The following is a 15,512-nucleotide window of genomic DNA, read 5'->3' on the forward strand; positions in this document are numbered from 1 at the left end:
CATTGCATTAATCAACTTCTTTGTACATCGCTCTCTTCTTCCATTCTTCAGCAAATCCTTCTGACTTGTTCTTATCCCCTTGACAACTTGGAGCAAATGCTGCCGTTGTTCCTCGGATCTGGTGATTCTATCAAGATGATAATTGGTTAGCATACCATGGGCTCTCTCTGCTGAGTCGTTAATTACCTTGATTGAACTGGCCAGAGCCGACAGCATCTGCTGACCATCGTGGCACCGGTTTAAAGAGGAATGTTGGCTCTATGCCACAAAGTCCAAAAAATGTCCAGGATTCAGGACCCACAAAGCTTTTCAGTCGTACTGAACTGAAATTCTTAGTGAGGCTGATAGTGTCTTCCCTTTATACCAGACAAGCTCCTTCGCCATCTCAGCCTTGTCTTTCTTGTCTGTGGTGTCGTTGAACAAGGCTAGTATAGCCAACCACTCACCTAGATACCACAAATGTGCTTGGAGTTTTTGCTGCACCACACACCAGCTCAGCAACATGATGTCGGCAGGCTAGTTGGAGCAACTTGCGACCGAAAATCTTTTCAAGTCTAACAACTATTCCTGTGATGCATCCTGAGTTTGTACTAGTGGTGTCGAATATCAGCCCAATGATCGATGTTCAGCTTCTTGAGGGTATCCACTTCACGTTGGTAATGGATTCAGCATCACTGCCGGAAACTGGTGGGATTCCTGAAACACGTTGAATTATATAATCAGAAACTAATTACGGTATATTATTGTTTATAAGTTGTTATTGAAAATTAAAAAAACTGTACATAAATAGGCTACCAATAAACTAGACTTACCAAGTAAGACTTCATCGCCCTCCTGCTCTAAAAGTATAGCCACCCTCTTCTCTGATTTACCGATGTGTGTGAAGCTCTTGAGATGTTTCCCGTCCCAGTGCAAAGTACAACCTCCAGTTAGCTTTTCCAAATTGCTTTTCAGGAATTTCGTCCCAGCTTCGATTCTAGTTTTATCTCTCCTTCGTTTTGATGTAGCTACAGAAAGAGTTATTTCATCTAGATCCCCACCTTTGTCTTTGTGAGCGACTTCAAAAAGCTCAGTCAAACCTCTCAACGAGATCTTGTGCTTGTCTGCTACTACACAAACACCTGGAGAGAATGGTGAAGACTTACCAGCTCGAGATTCTCGCGATCTCGTTGGAATGGGATTGTATTCATCATCATCATTTCGATATTCTGGTTCAGCTCTACTGGATTGGGGTCGTCTGGTTCGATAATTTCAGCACGACTGTGAGATGGTCCACACTGTTTCGCTGCTGTAACTAGTTCCCTTTCGGCTTTCCTCGTCAGTCTCCGTTGCTATTCAGTATCTAGTCAACCAACACTCCCGTCACAGGTTGTCTTCATGTTCTCGAGAAACTGTTTGTCTTCTACTTTTCTGGGATCAGTACTGTCTTCAAGTAGCTTCTCATAGTCAGGACTCACTGCCCAAAATGTTTTATTGAATTCTTCCAGGAAAGTATCTCTTTGTTTGCTGCTGTAGTGTATAGTAGTCTTCTTCCTTTGAAAATAAAGCGTCTTCCAATTATTGTTTAGCTTCTCAATCATTGAAATAACGTTCTTCAATGTTTTCGTAGCAATATGAGTCCTCGCTCACCATTCAATAACTTGTTCTGCTGTTTGTTTGTAGGCATCTTTGAGTGAAGATGTTTCGTTAGAATCAGCCTTGAGAACGTTATGAGTCCCCTTAAATTTGCGAAGTACATCTTTTACAGTTGGAGGTAACGGTTTTGACCCGAGGAATGCGCATCAGCATTATTATCAAGGAGCCAGATCTTCTTTCTTCGATCCATTTCGAACAAAAGCACCTTCACCAATTATATACCAGTAGCCCACTTTCAAAGCAAAATATATTATACACTAACAAATGTAAATTGTTATTTTATTGACTGTTTTCTTATAAAATCATCAAAAATTGAATTTAATCTGTCGTAAAATTGAAAATTGGCCGCAAACTCGCTCAAAATACAGTTTTTTGCAACTAACATAAAAACTTAGCCTATAAAGTTGGCAATTGCGAACGTTTTAAGCCGATAACCAAGTCTCTATGTCATCCCTCATTGAGCTACCTCTAAATATTGTTCAATTGCACTGATTTTTTTTCTCAATTGTTATTTCATATAAAGGAACAATTTGAGAGGGTAAGAAAAACATATTTCAAAAATCAAAAAATAAGCTCCACCCTAGTAAGCACGTATATCTCATTTGCTGACTGAAATCTAGTTACCGTATTTACTTGATTGTAAGCCGCGCTTGATTGTAAGCCGCATGTGATAGTGTTAAAAATTTAATGTAAGCCGCCCTTGAATGTAAGCCGCAAATACTGTTTACACGCAAAGCTGAAACTGTTTACTGTTAAGTACCATAAATAAAACTGACAACTCCTTTTTTTCTTTCGAATGCACGTCATAAATGCATGTGACAATTTAAAATGCACGTCACAACTTCACAATTGTCGGCATCAGACAACGCAGTGCGGCAAAACATCTATGGCAAAGTCGACAAGGAAAAAGGCAAAAAGAAAAAATGTAAGCCGCCTTTGATTGTAAGCCGCCCTTGAATTTAAGCTGCAAACATGATGGAAAAAAAACTTTATAAGCCGCGGCTTACAATCAAGTAAATACGGTACTGGGTTGTCGCATGCTGAGTGGTCCAACGAACATAATATTATTATACTGTTTTTAATCTTGAGATAAGTTTTGCCTGTTATGTTCTCTGATTCAACGTGGTGTTTTTATAGATCTGTTACTCAACTTTGTGTGATTCTGCAGACTTTTGCCAGCATTTTTTTTTGGTGAAATATCTTGCTGTGTTAAGCCTTACATTGTTCGTTTTATGTAGTTTTCGGACGCTGCAATGATAACATCAGTATTTGTGAAACTGTCTTTTAGGGAAATAGCAAGTTATTCAGAGGATGTTGGTATTGAACATTTGTCGTTTCAAATCTCACTTTTCTTTCCGCTTTGACATGCTTTCTGCATTAAACGTCAAGCACGCTATCTTGTCCGTTTCGACCATCCCTGGTTTCGACAGAGAAGAGTAAAAATTATGGAACAAGCTATCCGTTTCTTAAAAAAATTTCCCCACCCGCACATAGTTTTCCATCCTACGTGCGCAATACAGCACTGCGCAAAGTGTCTCGAAACAACAAATCGACCTGTTCGCTTTCTGGATTTCGATCTGTTTCACTTTGCTAAACTGTAATTGACTTAGAAATACGTTTCCTAATTAGTTACTATTTCCTGTTTCAAAATGTGGAAGCTGTTTTACCTAATAAATCTTGCCATGGTATTACACATATGAAGACTGATCTCGTAAATGGCCTTTCAGGCCATCAAGATTTGTTCTAAATTTTAAAATAAGTTTATTTCAGTCAAGATGGACATGACTGGGAGGCTGGCGTACAAAAGTCATGACAAATTACAAAATAAAAATTCAGTACTCAACAAAGTGCACCACTAAACAAATAGGCTACTGCATTATTGACAGAACTGCAGAAATGTGAACCCATTGTGATCTGCATACGACATGGAATCAAAAATCGTGATTTTACGAAACAGGTCAACTCAGTCAAATTGCCAAAAGGTTTCACTTCAGCTCGAAATAACAACTGTCTACGAAACTAGGCAAAGTAAAAACAACAAATTTAGGCGATAAAGCGTAGTTACCACAAGCTAACATTAATCTCATCATCGATAAGCTAAACATAATAAAAAATTGGTGATAATACTATTGTATCCACTTTTTCGAGTTTAAAATAAAGTGTTGATTTCAATAAGTCTCAACCCAACGGCAGTATACAGTAAAGAAATGTCCTTGTCGCTCGAAGCAACAAGTGCCTTGGCCGATCACACTTTCGTTGTGGCACTTGTGTCTGGAGCAGAACTTTCCGATTCTTCGTCAATCGCGGCGATGCGATGAACTTTTGATAATCTCTCGCTTTCTTTTCTAAAAACTGAGGAAAAATTCTTTTCTCGAGCGATGCCAGAACTGGTTTCGTCAACCAACCGACACTCATCCACCAGGTGTTCACTCACGCATGACGACGAACGACTGTCCCCGGAGCTCAACTCTGGGTTTATGATGTAACTGCAATATAATAGAATCATGCAGAAGTACAAAAAGTGATGTTGATAAAACCACGTACCGGTACCGTAAACTTTTAACCTCATTCAAATATCTCAGTGGTTTGATTTTGAATTGAGTTAGGCTATCTCGGTTAGAAGATTAGAAATTATGTTTTAGTTTCGTGAAAGATGTAGCTGTTAGGATAGTTCAAAGTTATTGTATTGACGTAAATAGCGTTATACTTACAGTATATCATCAGTTTGGAGAATTAGATCCGGAGCAGGATTTAATATAATATATCCAAATCTATCAATGCAATCTTTGTTCTTGGACGGGCTCCCAAAAGGTTTGTCGTGGAGTTCAAGCTCTTTCATGCGAAACTGAATAATAAACAAACATTCTGTCATATAGTGTTTAGGTTAACAGTGCAAACACTCTCCAATACATTACAAATTATCAATTTTATAGCCTATTATGCGTCTAGGCCTACCTATGGAAACTAGGTTTGATTTTGAATCTTTATCCTCAGACTGACAAAGCTTTGATAAGTTATTCTTGGTAGTTTCGCATAGACTTGTAATGTAAAGCTCTTGACACAGGGCCAGTTATAACGAGATTAGCAAAGTGAAGTTTTCCGATTGTTGAAGTGTTGTTGCCGGGGAATTATCCACCCACTAGATGCCGCTGAATGTAGAGCAGTCCTGAAATGCGTTTCTCAAGCGCAAACCCTTAGAGTGGAGCTAGCGCCGCATGATCTTGAAGGTTCTTCGTTCACGAAGTCACGTGCTAACCAACTTTGAAATGTTTGTGAATTATTCCCGGTTGAGCTAAATAGCAAGTGCACTTCACTCGAGAAGTTGTCGTTTCCACACCAACCCTAAGCACGTGGTTGAGTTGGTTGGTTTAAAATTTAATCCTCGAAAGAAAAAGCCTCTGAAAAGTTATTCCTGAAAGTTTTGCATAACTTTAGAGGTTTTGAATCACTGACACAAGCTCAATCACCGAGGTTGGCAGACTAAAGTTTCCGATTGTTGAAGTGTAGTGCAGGCCCTTAGGGGAATCTTTAGGCTAAACGTGTTACACGTTGTTTTTTTGCATATTTTTGCAGTTGATCAACCCAACTTTGATTTTAGTGGGTGCCGCAACTTTTTGGGTCACGTGATCACCCCCAAATCGGGGATTTCCCCAGAAATCACGTTTCAGCTCTTTTTACGTCATTTTTGTACAATTACATATTTGATTTTTGTATATTTTAACTTAAAAAGCACATACAAATAAGTGAGACAAAATAAACACAAAATAATTTGATTGATGACGTCATTGTGACGTCATCACATATATTTTTTTGCTTTTTTAACCTATTTTGATCGTTTGCTGTTGGTTTTAGTTGGAGTTCCGGTTACTAAAACCATTTCACAATTCCTAAAAGTAGTTTCGTCATGATTGCATCTTTTATGACGTCATCATTACATTATTAAAACTAGACAACTTCAAATTCAGGAACCAAAGGTAAGTTCATTCCGAAAAAAGCGATCAAATACTCTCCTTATAAGTTTTGCAAATGCTTAAAATTTTACAATTGATTGCAAGCCATAACAATAATTCCAGTACAGTATGACGCAATAACGACGTCATCAAGGGAATAACCAGAAGAGCAGCTACCAGGGGTGAATTTCCCTTTTGGTCATGCCACTTTAAAATTTAAAATAATATGTAGGCCTAATTATGATCTACAAATCAAATTAATACACGACCCCAGATGATGCAATGTCAGAGTCTTAACACTGTTAATTCAAGATGAAGAAACTAGCGGTTTTCGATGTTAAATTCCTACCATACGTAATTTGATGTTAAAAAAATTCGTGTACGCAGTCTTTGAAATTAGCACATTTTTTTTTTCGGCAGAAATTTTTTCTTCGGCGAAAAATATACTAGAGTAGTCTATCACGACCGCACTGTTTGATTTGTTGTGATGTGATAATACCAAAAGTAGCGATAAAGCGAGCTACAAGATACGCACGTCGCACGCTGTTACAGTAATTCACGTTAAATAACTCACGGGAGGAAAGTAAGTTAATTTTGGGTTGATTCAACGTTCGAGTCAGCACAAATCGATTTAATTTTCCCGGCGGGTTATATTGCGTAACAACAATGCCCAATAAGAAAGTTACGTTTGTTTTACATTAATTCGACATCTAGCAACGTTGAATTATCATAAAATAACGTCAATTGCTCAACCAGGTAACGATAACAAATTAATAGCTCCCTGCGAGAAGATTGCCTCGATTTACATATACACTAACATAATTTCGGAACAATTGAGATACTGCAAACAACACAAAGTCTGTTTGATAAAGAACTAGCTGTCAGAATCGGAATCATCAGATGCTGTATCGGAGCACGAGGTTGTCGCGTTGTCGCGATCAAGAGGCTCATCGCTTGGCTGTAAATCTACACCGTCTTTGCCGTTCGCAATGAAGCGTCCACGTTTTGCGGCTTTCGGGTTTTGATACCAATCCACACGCCTCTTTCTTTTTCATAGAGATCCATCAGGGTGTTGACTAAGGAACAAATCTATGGCTGTGCCATAACGACTGGGAGGAATGTCTAACCCTAACCTTACAAGCGCTCGTGTGGCCTTGGCATTTTTATTGCCGACGCTAATGCGCCATTTGCCGACGCTAATTTTGAAGACTGTGTACGACAAGTTTTTTCAAGTTACAAGATAGAGTTTAGAAAGTCAAAAGCATTTCTTGAATGATCAGTGTGGATTGGAGATGAAACGTCAATGTGGATTGAAGATGGAACGTCAATGTGGATTGAAGATGAAACATCAGAGAGGATTGGATATTTTGTGGTCGAATTGCATGTTTCGTACTCACATGAACAAAGACTTGTGCATTTTATGGATTTTTTCTTACAGGAACATCGAGAGCCACAAGTAGACTGACAAAACGGAACAAGCTGATTTGCATCATTATGTTTCCAACCCCAAGCTAAAGGAGAAGGTAGTTGCTGAACATTTACGAGGTTTGATTTCCGTATTTCAGCTTGATGTATCGCTCTGCGTGTATGTTGCATCAGAGCAGCTGACGTTGGTGGCAGCTTTTCAATAGTGCAACCATTGGTAAACATCATATAACGGCATTCGTCTACATCCGTGATAGTAGGACCCAGGCGCGGATCTAGGAGTTTTTTTTGGGGGGGGCCAGAAAATTTGAAAATGAACTAAAAAGTAAGAAAAAGAAAAAACAGATATGAACAACCAGTGGCGTAGCCAGGAATTTGGGGGGTTTGACGGCCGGCGGGCGAAGCCCGACGGCGTGTTCGCCAAAGGCGACACCCAGCGGCGGGGGTCTGGGGTGCCTCCCCCGGAAAATTTTGAAAAATTACTTTGAATTTGGTGCATTCTGAGAGCATTTTCAACAAAAATATGGGTATAAATATTCCTGTGAAATAGTGCTGTCCGGTGGCATAGCAAAAGGATAAGATCATGTTTTCTTCGGCATTTTTTCGGTAATAAAGCTAAGTCTCTATGTTTTCTTGTTGCTAATTCCTGGCTGAGATGTTTGAATGTGGTTTGGTATTGGCAAAACTTGCTCTTTTAATGCAGTTTCGCTTAAAATTAGGCAAGCTTTGTTTTAGAGACATCGAGACTGAAAGCATCATTCTCAATATCGTGACGTCACACGCGTGCCAAAGGGGGGTTGTAAGTCCGCTGTGGGACTAATATCAGCTGTTTAGAAGCATATCAAACCATGCAACAATTTCTCACAAAATTTCGTGGGGGGCCCGGGCCCCTTGGGCCCCCCCCATAAATCCGCGCCTGGTAGGACCATTGCCATAAAGAGCTATGACATACTTTTGTATGTCATTTATAGAACTAGGTGAGCTTGAGAAATTCAAAGAGTTAAATAAGCCACACATTGCGGTAAGATTAGCATCCAACAATCCCAAGCCTTTTTTTCCACAGACGAAACAGTATCACAGATTGTGATAGCATAAAACAAAGGTAAAGAAGCGCAAATCATCGGAGATTGAGGTAAAGATGAAACAATATCATGAATTGAAATGAAGCGAGTTTTTTCTCTAACTTCAAATTCAACCCATAGTTTACAGATTTCTAACTTGTCAAAACACGAAATTGCAATAATTACCACATTAGTATCTACTGTTTTGACTATAGCATCGGATTTTCCATGTTTCACATGGAGAAACATACGGGTGTCTGCCTCTTCGTGATCACATGGGGAAACCTCAGACATGTCCAATGTTTGATTGTTAAGAGCTGTATCTAACGATGTTACAACAATCGTAAACAAGTTTGGATCGACTGAAGTTATCACAGCTTGTTGAACCAGTTGATATAACGCAGTTTTGTTGCTGTCATTTCCCAAAAACTCAGACCAGTTGAGAGGAAGACGAGTATTACTTGTGACAGCCACGTAACATCCAGACCCTGTTTCTTGCAGAAGATAAGCCTTAAATAGCTACTGCCATCACAGAACATGCCAGCAGTGTGATGTCCGCCGATTATGAAGTAGTGAAAGAATCTGCCTCGAAAACCGATCACTACGTCCTTGATGGAGGGTTCTTGTTGCATCGAGTGCCATTGAAACTGGAGACAGTTATGAGTCTATTGCACAGTCGTATGCAGATTTTACCATTCGTCATTATCGCTTAGCAACGGTGGTCTTTGATGGATATGGTGGTCCGTCTATCAAAGACAATAGGTACCCATCAAAGACGCGGCATGAACGTCCACCCGGTTGTTCACTTTACTGTAGACAGCAAGTTCATTGGAAAGAAGGAGCAGTTCTTGCTTCGAGCTTCCAACAAGGAAGGATTAATTTCTGCTCAACTGAGGAATAGAAGCTGCAATGTGATGAACGCTCCAGGTGATGCAGATGTTGACATCGTCAAGACGGCAGATGGACAGCCCTCATCGACATAGTACGACTTTAATTGGTGAAGACACGGACCTTTTAATATTGATACTACGCTATGCTGACACTGACCCAGACATTAAAGACCTCTACTTCCGCTCCGAAAAGGCTTACGCAACCAAGATACACGACATCAACAAACTTAAAGCAATCATCGGACCAGACATAATTATGCTTACAGCTCCTCTTCATTCATGCATTCACCGGTTGTGATTCAACGTCAAGGATATTTGGTATCGGGAAGAAGACGCTTTCAAGAAACTAGTGAAAAGTCAACCAATAATCAAAGAATGTGCAAATTGCTTTATTCTCCCAAATCAGACAGACCACATCATTAAGGATCTTGGAAACAAAGCTATGGCCGTTATGTTTGGCAACGATGGCAGTAGTAGCCTAACCTAGAAACACAGCGACACAATACATTGGTCAAGAAAATTAAAGCAGCCAAATCCTTTGTTCACCCTGAACGTTTGCCACCTACATCATCCTTTACCAAATTCCACTGCCTCAGAGTTTACTACCAGATTATGGTCAGGATGGGTAGGCTACTGACGATGGTATGGATGCTCTAGACTGGGGATGGAAAGTAGACAATAATCAGATGGTTCCAATCATGACGGACATGAAAGCTGCCCCGGACAACCTACTGAAAATGATCACTGCAATTGCGAATCGTGTTCACCTCACTGTAGTTGCCGGAGATATGTGCTACCATACCATGCTGGATGTGGACCATGCCAAACTGGTTCATGTGTCCATACAGCAATCACATAATTACAGACGATAACATCGAGAGTGACAGCGATGAGCATTAGTAGGGGAAAGCCGTGTATTATGAACCCCCTAACAATAAACCTTCCTAATTTCACAACTTCAATGAAAATATGGACAATATTTACAGAACAGCAAGCTAACATGCATAGCTATTCCCCATCAATACATTAGTATGTGATATTTTGCAATAAAAAAGTTATTTCAATTTTATTAATTTACCAAAAGAGTTCATATTACACAAACCCTCTGTGTAATATGAACCCCTGTGATGTGTAATATGAACCGCTTTGAATCATTGCTGAATAGAGGTGGATTGATCACACAAAACTGCACTAAAGCAAGCCACATTACATGTGCAGCATAACAAAATTTATTACCATAAGGTTTTCAAATAATTTACACCAATTTTAGTAAACATGCACTACTTTTTAAATGTAAGCATAAATTCACAAAAAGATAAGCAACATTAATCGAATGACGTGCACTGCATTGAGAATGCTGGTAAAATTGAAGTCTGAACCCCAGTTTACAGAACCCAGAACCACCCCAGTTTATAAAAATTCATTACACCATCATAAAGCACTTGGTAATATGAACCTGGGTTCATATTACACATTCAGCTAGGGTTCATGTCACACACTTGTGGTGATTCCAGTTAAAGTGCTGATAATCAACTAAATAATGCATTTTTTAAACAAAACTTGTTGTGATTTCCATCATCAAGTTTATTTGAGGGTATATTAATCAAAAAATTTACAAGTCCATTGATACACTGATAAAAAAAAACAACAATTTCTCCATCTGCAAAATAATATCACACAAGCTTTAAACCTTCATACCCCCAAAACTTCCGCAACACGCCAACTTTCAACAAGAACATTTCCGGTCGAATGACCAGCAAACTTACTTAATTCAAGATGTCAAAAGTCAAACATTTTTATTGCCACGTTTTCTGAAAACAACAGGGGGTTCATAATACACAGCAGTTCATGTTACACGGCTTTCCCCTAATACTTGATCCATTTGCTTTCTTTACGCTGATTATGTCAAGAGTCTACATGACCACATCGTATGAGCTCTTTATGCCTGCTCAGTTAACCCAAATATATATAGAAATCCCTGTGATAGAAATTTACCGGGTTTTTTAATAAACAATACATTGTTATTGTACATTTTTAATTGTTTTGGCAGCCATCTTGGATTGCCATATCGAATTTATAGGCTATCAGATAATTGAACAATTATGAGAATGGTCTCATTGACTTCACAAGGTATAAGAACCTAGATATAGACACCAAAACTACACGTTTTGGTCATATGATAACCTAGTTATGGTCAATTTACTGTTATTTTAATGGTTTGGCGGCCATCTTGGTTTGCCATATTGAATTTATAGGCTATCAGATAATTCAACAATTCTGAGAATGGTCTCATTGACTTCACAGGGTATAAAAACCTAGATATAGACACCAAAACTACATGTTTTGGTCATATGATGACCTAGTTATGGACAATTTACTATGTTATTTTAATGGTTTAGCGGCCATCTTGGATTGCCATATTGAATTTATAGGCTATCAGATAATTCAACAATTATGAGAATAGTCTCATTGACTTCACAGGGTATAAAAACCTAGATATAGACACCAAAACTACATGTTTTGGTCATATGATGACCGAGTTATGGTCAATTTACTGTTTTGTTCAATGGTTTGGCGGCCATCTTGGAAGCTATCTTGAAAATAACCACTTTCCGGAAGTTGGATTCCTTAAGATTTTTAATATGTTAGTACTGACACTCAATACTAATCAAATCAGTTGAAAAACCATTGGTAACTTATTGTAACCAAAAAAGTAACACCAACAACAAACAAGCGACTACAATACGAAAAAAACAAGCAAAAAATTAATACATGACGTCACAATGACGTCATTAATAACATAATTTTGTGTCATTTTTATCTCGTGTATTTTGTAGTGGCAGTCAATCCAAATTTAAAAAAATAACGTATCTAATTGCATAAAAATGCCGTGAAAAGAGCTCAAAATTGACTTGGGGGGAATCCCCGATTTGGGGGTGATCACGTGACCCAAAAAGTTGCGGCACCCACTAAAATCAAAGTTAGATTCATCAACTACAAAAAAATGCAAAAAAACAACGTGTAACACGTTTAGCCTAAAGATGCTCATTTTTGCCCCTAAGGGCCTGCACTAGTGTAGTCGTTTTTATATTTTCATTTGAACGGAGAGTTGTTCTTGAAATGTGTTGCTTGAGCGTACACCCAGACATATTCGAACCAGCGCCGCTTGATCTTGCAACTTCTTTATTTGTAGGCTAATTGTAAAGTCAGGCGCTTAACTAACTGAGCTTTTTGGGCGGATATTGTCAAAAATGTATGGGATATGAAAAATACATAGCCTACCACCTACCTGTATCATCTCATCAAGTTTTTCGCGGTCAGATTTATTACTTTGTATTAAATGCAATCTTCTAAGATTCTGCCGTTTGTGCGTATGAGCAGACCCTCCAAATCTAAAAAGAAACATTGATAATTTTCTGCTTTGTAGTCATGGTTAAACTTAAACGTTTGTCGCCAAAGACCGAATGCACTACCTGGAGCGAATGCTTCTTTTCATGGACAATATGCTTTTATTTGCCAAACTTCTTCGTTTCGATGTTATTTCAACACAAGGATCTTCTTCGATGCTTTCCATTCTTTCTTTGCTATCTGCTTTACAAACAGAAAACGCGTTGAAGTCAAATCTACAGTAAAGTTAGCTTAGCGTATAGGCTAATAACAAAGCCAACATTTTTTTCAAATGCTACAAGTGGGCTACTGCAGCAAGCTGCATAATGACACTCAGATAATTCCATTTATAGACTTTGACAGTGGCGTAGCCAAGGGGGGGTTTTGGGGGTTACAACCCCCAGGGGCGCCGGAAGTGGGGGGGGGGGGGGCAGGGGGGCAAATGCCTCCCCTGCCTCAATTTTTTTGCAGATGGAGGGGCAGGGGGGGGCAATGGTGCCCTTTAAAAGTCATGTGAGCTACTGCACATTTTGCAATAAAACAATTTCTGCTATTTGCTTTTAGCCTAATTACAATCTTTCATTTTTGCCTCAAAATAATATTTACGGCACAAAATTTTGCAACACAGCACAGGCCTTAAAACTCGGTTTTTTTTGGCAGCCGTCGTGGCCTACCGGGAGCTCCTTCTCGGTGGCCAAATCTGCGTGCTTGGAGGCCAAAATACAAAATAAAAATAACGATAGCAGAAGTAAATAGAATTAAACTTGCAACAATGCTAAAATGATCACTTAGCGTTGTTGAAGTCTGGGTCTGGGCGACGTCCTACAATAGAATCGTTGCACCACGCAATAACTGCTTTATTGGGGTTGTAATCCAGTACTGCGGGACCATCTAACGACACTCGCACGAGTGTCTCCAATGTGGCTGATTAGAAGTTTGCCACTCCCCTAGAATTCTTTTTAGCAACGTAAAACAACGTTCGACATGTGTTGACGATGACGGCAAGGCAATAAAATAAGTATTTCAATGATGTGAAGGACTTTACTAAAAGAAGCATGAATTTTGCAAAATATGATCAAAAAATGTTTTCCTCTCGGATGTCAACTAACCTAGTTCTCCTTTTTAACAACGATTCAATGTCCGACAACATCGAATCGACATAAAAACGACAATATTGCCAGCCGATGTAAATTAGCACTTCGGATTAAGACTTTGTTAAAATAAACGCCGGGAATTACAAACTAGACTTACAGCGCTGGTGATCGCAGATGCATGTATTCTATCAATAACTAACATTCCCGCACAATGCAACAGTGGCGATGATGACGCACTGACCTAATTTTTCGTCACTCTTTGATAGGCTACTACATATTTTCGACAGTTAATCCACGATTATTCTATTGCGAAATTAAATAATTGACTAAAAGAGACCGGCGGCCAAACCTGGCCGATTGAGGAGGTAGCACTGGCGGTCATTCAAGCACTACTTAGCGGCCATGGTCGCAGGCTGCTTTAAGGCTTGACAGTAGGTTACATCATTATAACATAGCATGATGCCCTTCTTTGTATACCGGACACTTGTAGGCTATCATTACTCAATACATAGTGAGCTGATAGATTAGCATTATCGCTATATCTTATCTTAAAACTTGAAAAAAAATGGTCTTTTAATAAACAAAAGTGCCCTTTTTTCGTTATCTTGCCCCCCCAGTCAAAAATCGTTCCGGCGCCCCTGACAACCCCCATTTGGCATGCGTGTGACCTCACGATATTGAGAATAATGTTTTCAGTCTCTTTATGCTTGAGAATGATGCTTTCAGTCTAAAAATAAATTGCCTAAATTTAAACAAAACTGCATTAAAAGAGCGAGTTTTGCCAATACCAAATATTCAAATATCTCAGCCAGGAATTAGCAACAAGAAAACATAGAGACTTAGCTTTATTTCCGAAAAATGCCGAAGAAAGCATGATCTTATCCTTTTGCTATGCCACCGGACAGCACTATTTTACAGGAATATTCATACCCACATTTTTGTTGAACATGCTCTCAGTAATGCACCAAATTCAAAGTAATTTTACAAAATTTTCTAGGTGAGGCCCTCCAGACCCCCCGCCGCTGGGTCGTCAAAACCCCCCCCCCCCCCCTTTCAAATTTCCTGGCTACGCTACTGGACTTTGAATCAGGCCTATTGCAAGATTCTGGACTTTGAGTCAGGCCTACTGGACTTTGAGTCAGGCCTTATTGCAAGTGTCCACAAGATTCTCTATTCACAAAATGGGAAATTCCATACATGAATGAACAATAAACAATGGCTGAGTTGTGAAGTAGTTTTTGCCTTTGCCTCTTTCGGCCTACAGCTAAGTATAATTCAATTCCAGACCTTTAAAAGTACCGGTAATCTCTAAACAGACCGTAACAATCGTAAAGTCACAAAATTGACAATTATGAGTTATGGGAAGATAATAGCATTGTTGTCTGTATTTTTCACCTGATTTACGGCTCAAGCAATCTGTTGGGCTTTCACTCCCATCCATAGAGTCTTCGCTAAAGGGGCGTTCAAACGCGGTTGAAGTATTTGGGATTTTGTCTTCAAAACGGTAAACTCCAAGCACAATGCAACCGCATTTCCGACTTAGCATACGAAATACTTCATGATACGTCTTACCAACGTCTTTTTCCGCAATTTTATACTGAAAAAAAGATTGACAATGTGATGTATAGACAGTATAGCCTAGGTCGGTAAATAGGCTAATTATTCGAAGCAGCATATTGCAAATTTAAACCGATAAAATTTTTTAGAAATTCATTAGACTATGTTTTGCTAATAGACTAACTTTGATAATATCATCAAAAATTAAATAGGCTGACTTTACAACAACCCTTAGACCTCCTCAAAGGCTCACAAGAGGTATCTAGATTGCAGTTTCGGTGTGCTATTGTCACTAAAATCCTTTTATATTTGATTGTGTTTGATATTCGATTAGTTGTAGCCTACAATAAAATGATAAATATAGATGACGAATATCTCGGTAGGCTACTAACATTATGTACCGTAACCTATACCTGTTAAGATCACGGCCTCAAAACAATGTAAGTTTGCATAGTTGCAACGCAATTGACTGATGCAAGAGAGATGACCAACATTTAGTTGGCCTCCCTGTAG

The 15,512-nt window shown here is 39.0% G+C and overlaps 1 protein-coding gene across 1 annotated transcript in view; it reads right to left on the bottom strand.

Annotated features, from left to right (window-relative positions):
- Positions 1 to 3,429: 3,429 nt before the first annotated feature.
- Positions 3,430 to 15,512, bottom strand: part of LOC145785386 (potassium channel subfamily T member 1-like) — a 30,110-nt gene continuing 18,027 nt past the window's right edge. The window contains exons 22-26 of the mRNA XM_082597041.1: positions 14,838 to 15,039; positions 12,435 to 12,552; positions 12,251 to 12,353; positions 4,347 to 4,480; positions 3,430 to 4,121 (exon numbers count right to left, since the gene is read on the bottom strand). Coding sequence (XP_082453167.1) covers positions 3,881 to 4,121; positions 4,347 to 4,480; positions 12,251 to 12,353; positions 12,435 to 12,552; positions 14,838 to 15,039 — 798 coding nt within the window. The 3' untranslated portion in view covers positions 3,430 to 3,880. The remainder of the gene's footprint in view (positions 4,122 to 4,346; positions 4,481 to 12,250; positions 12,354 to 12,434; positions 12,553 to 14,837; positions 15,040 to 15,512) is intronic.

Source organism: Aplidium turbinatum, chromosome 16 (assembly GCF_918807975.1).
Source record: "Aplidium turbinatum chromosome 16, kaAplTurb1.1, whole genome shotgun sequence".
NCBI classification, from domain to species: domain Eukaryota; kingdom Metazoa; phylum Chordata; class Ascidiacea; order Aplousobranchia; family Polyclinidae; genus Aplidium; species Aplidium turbinatum.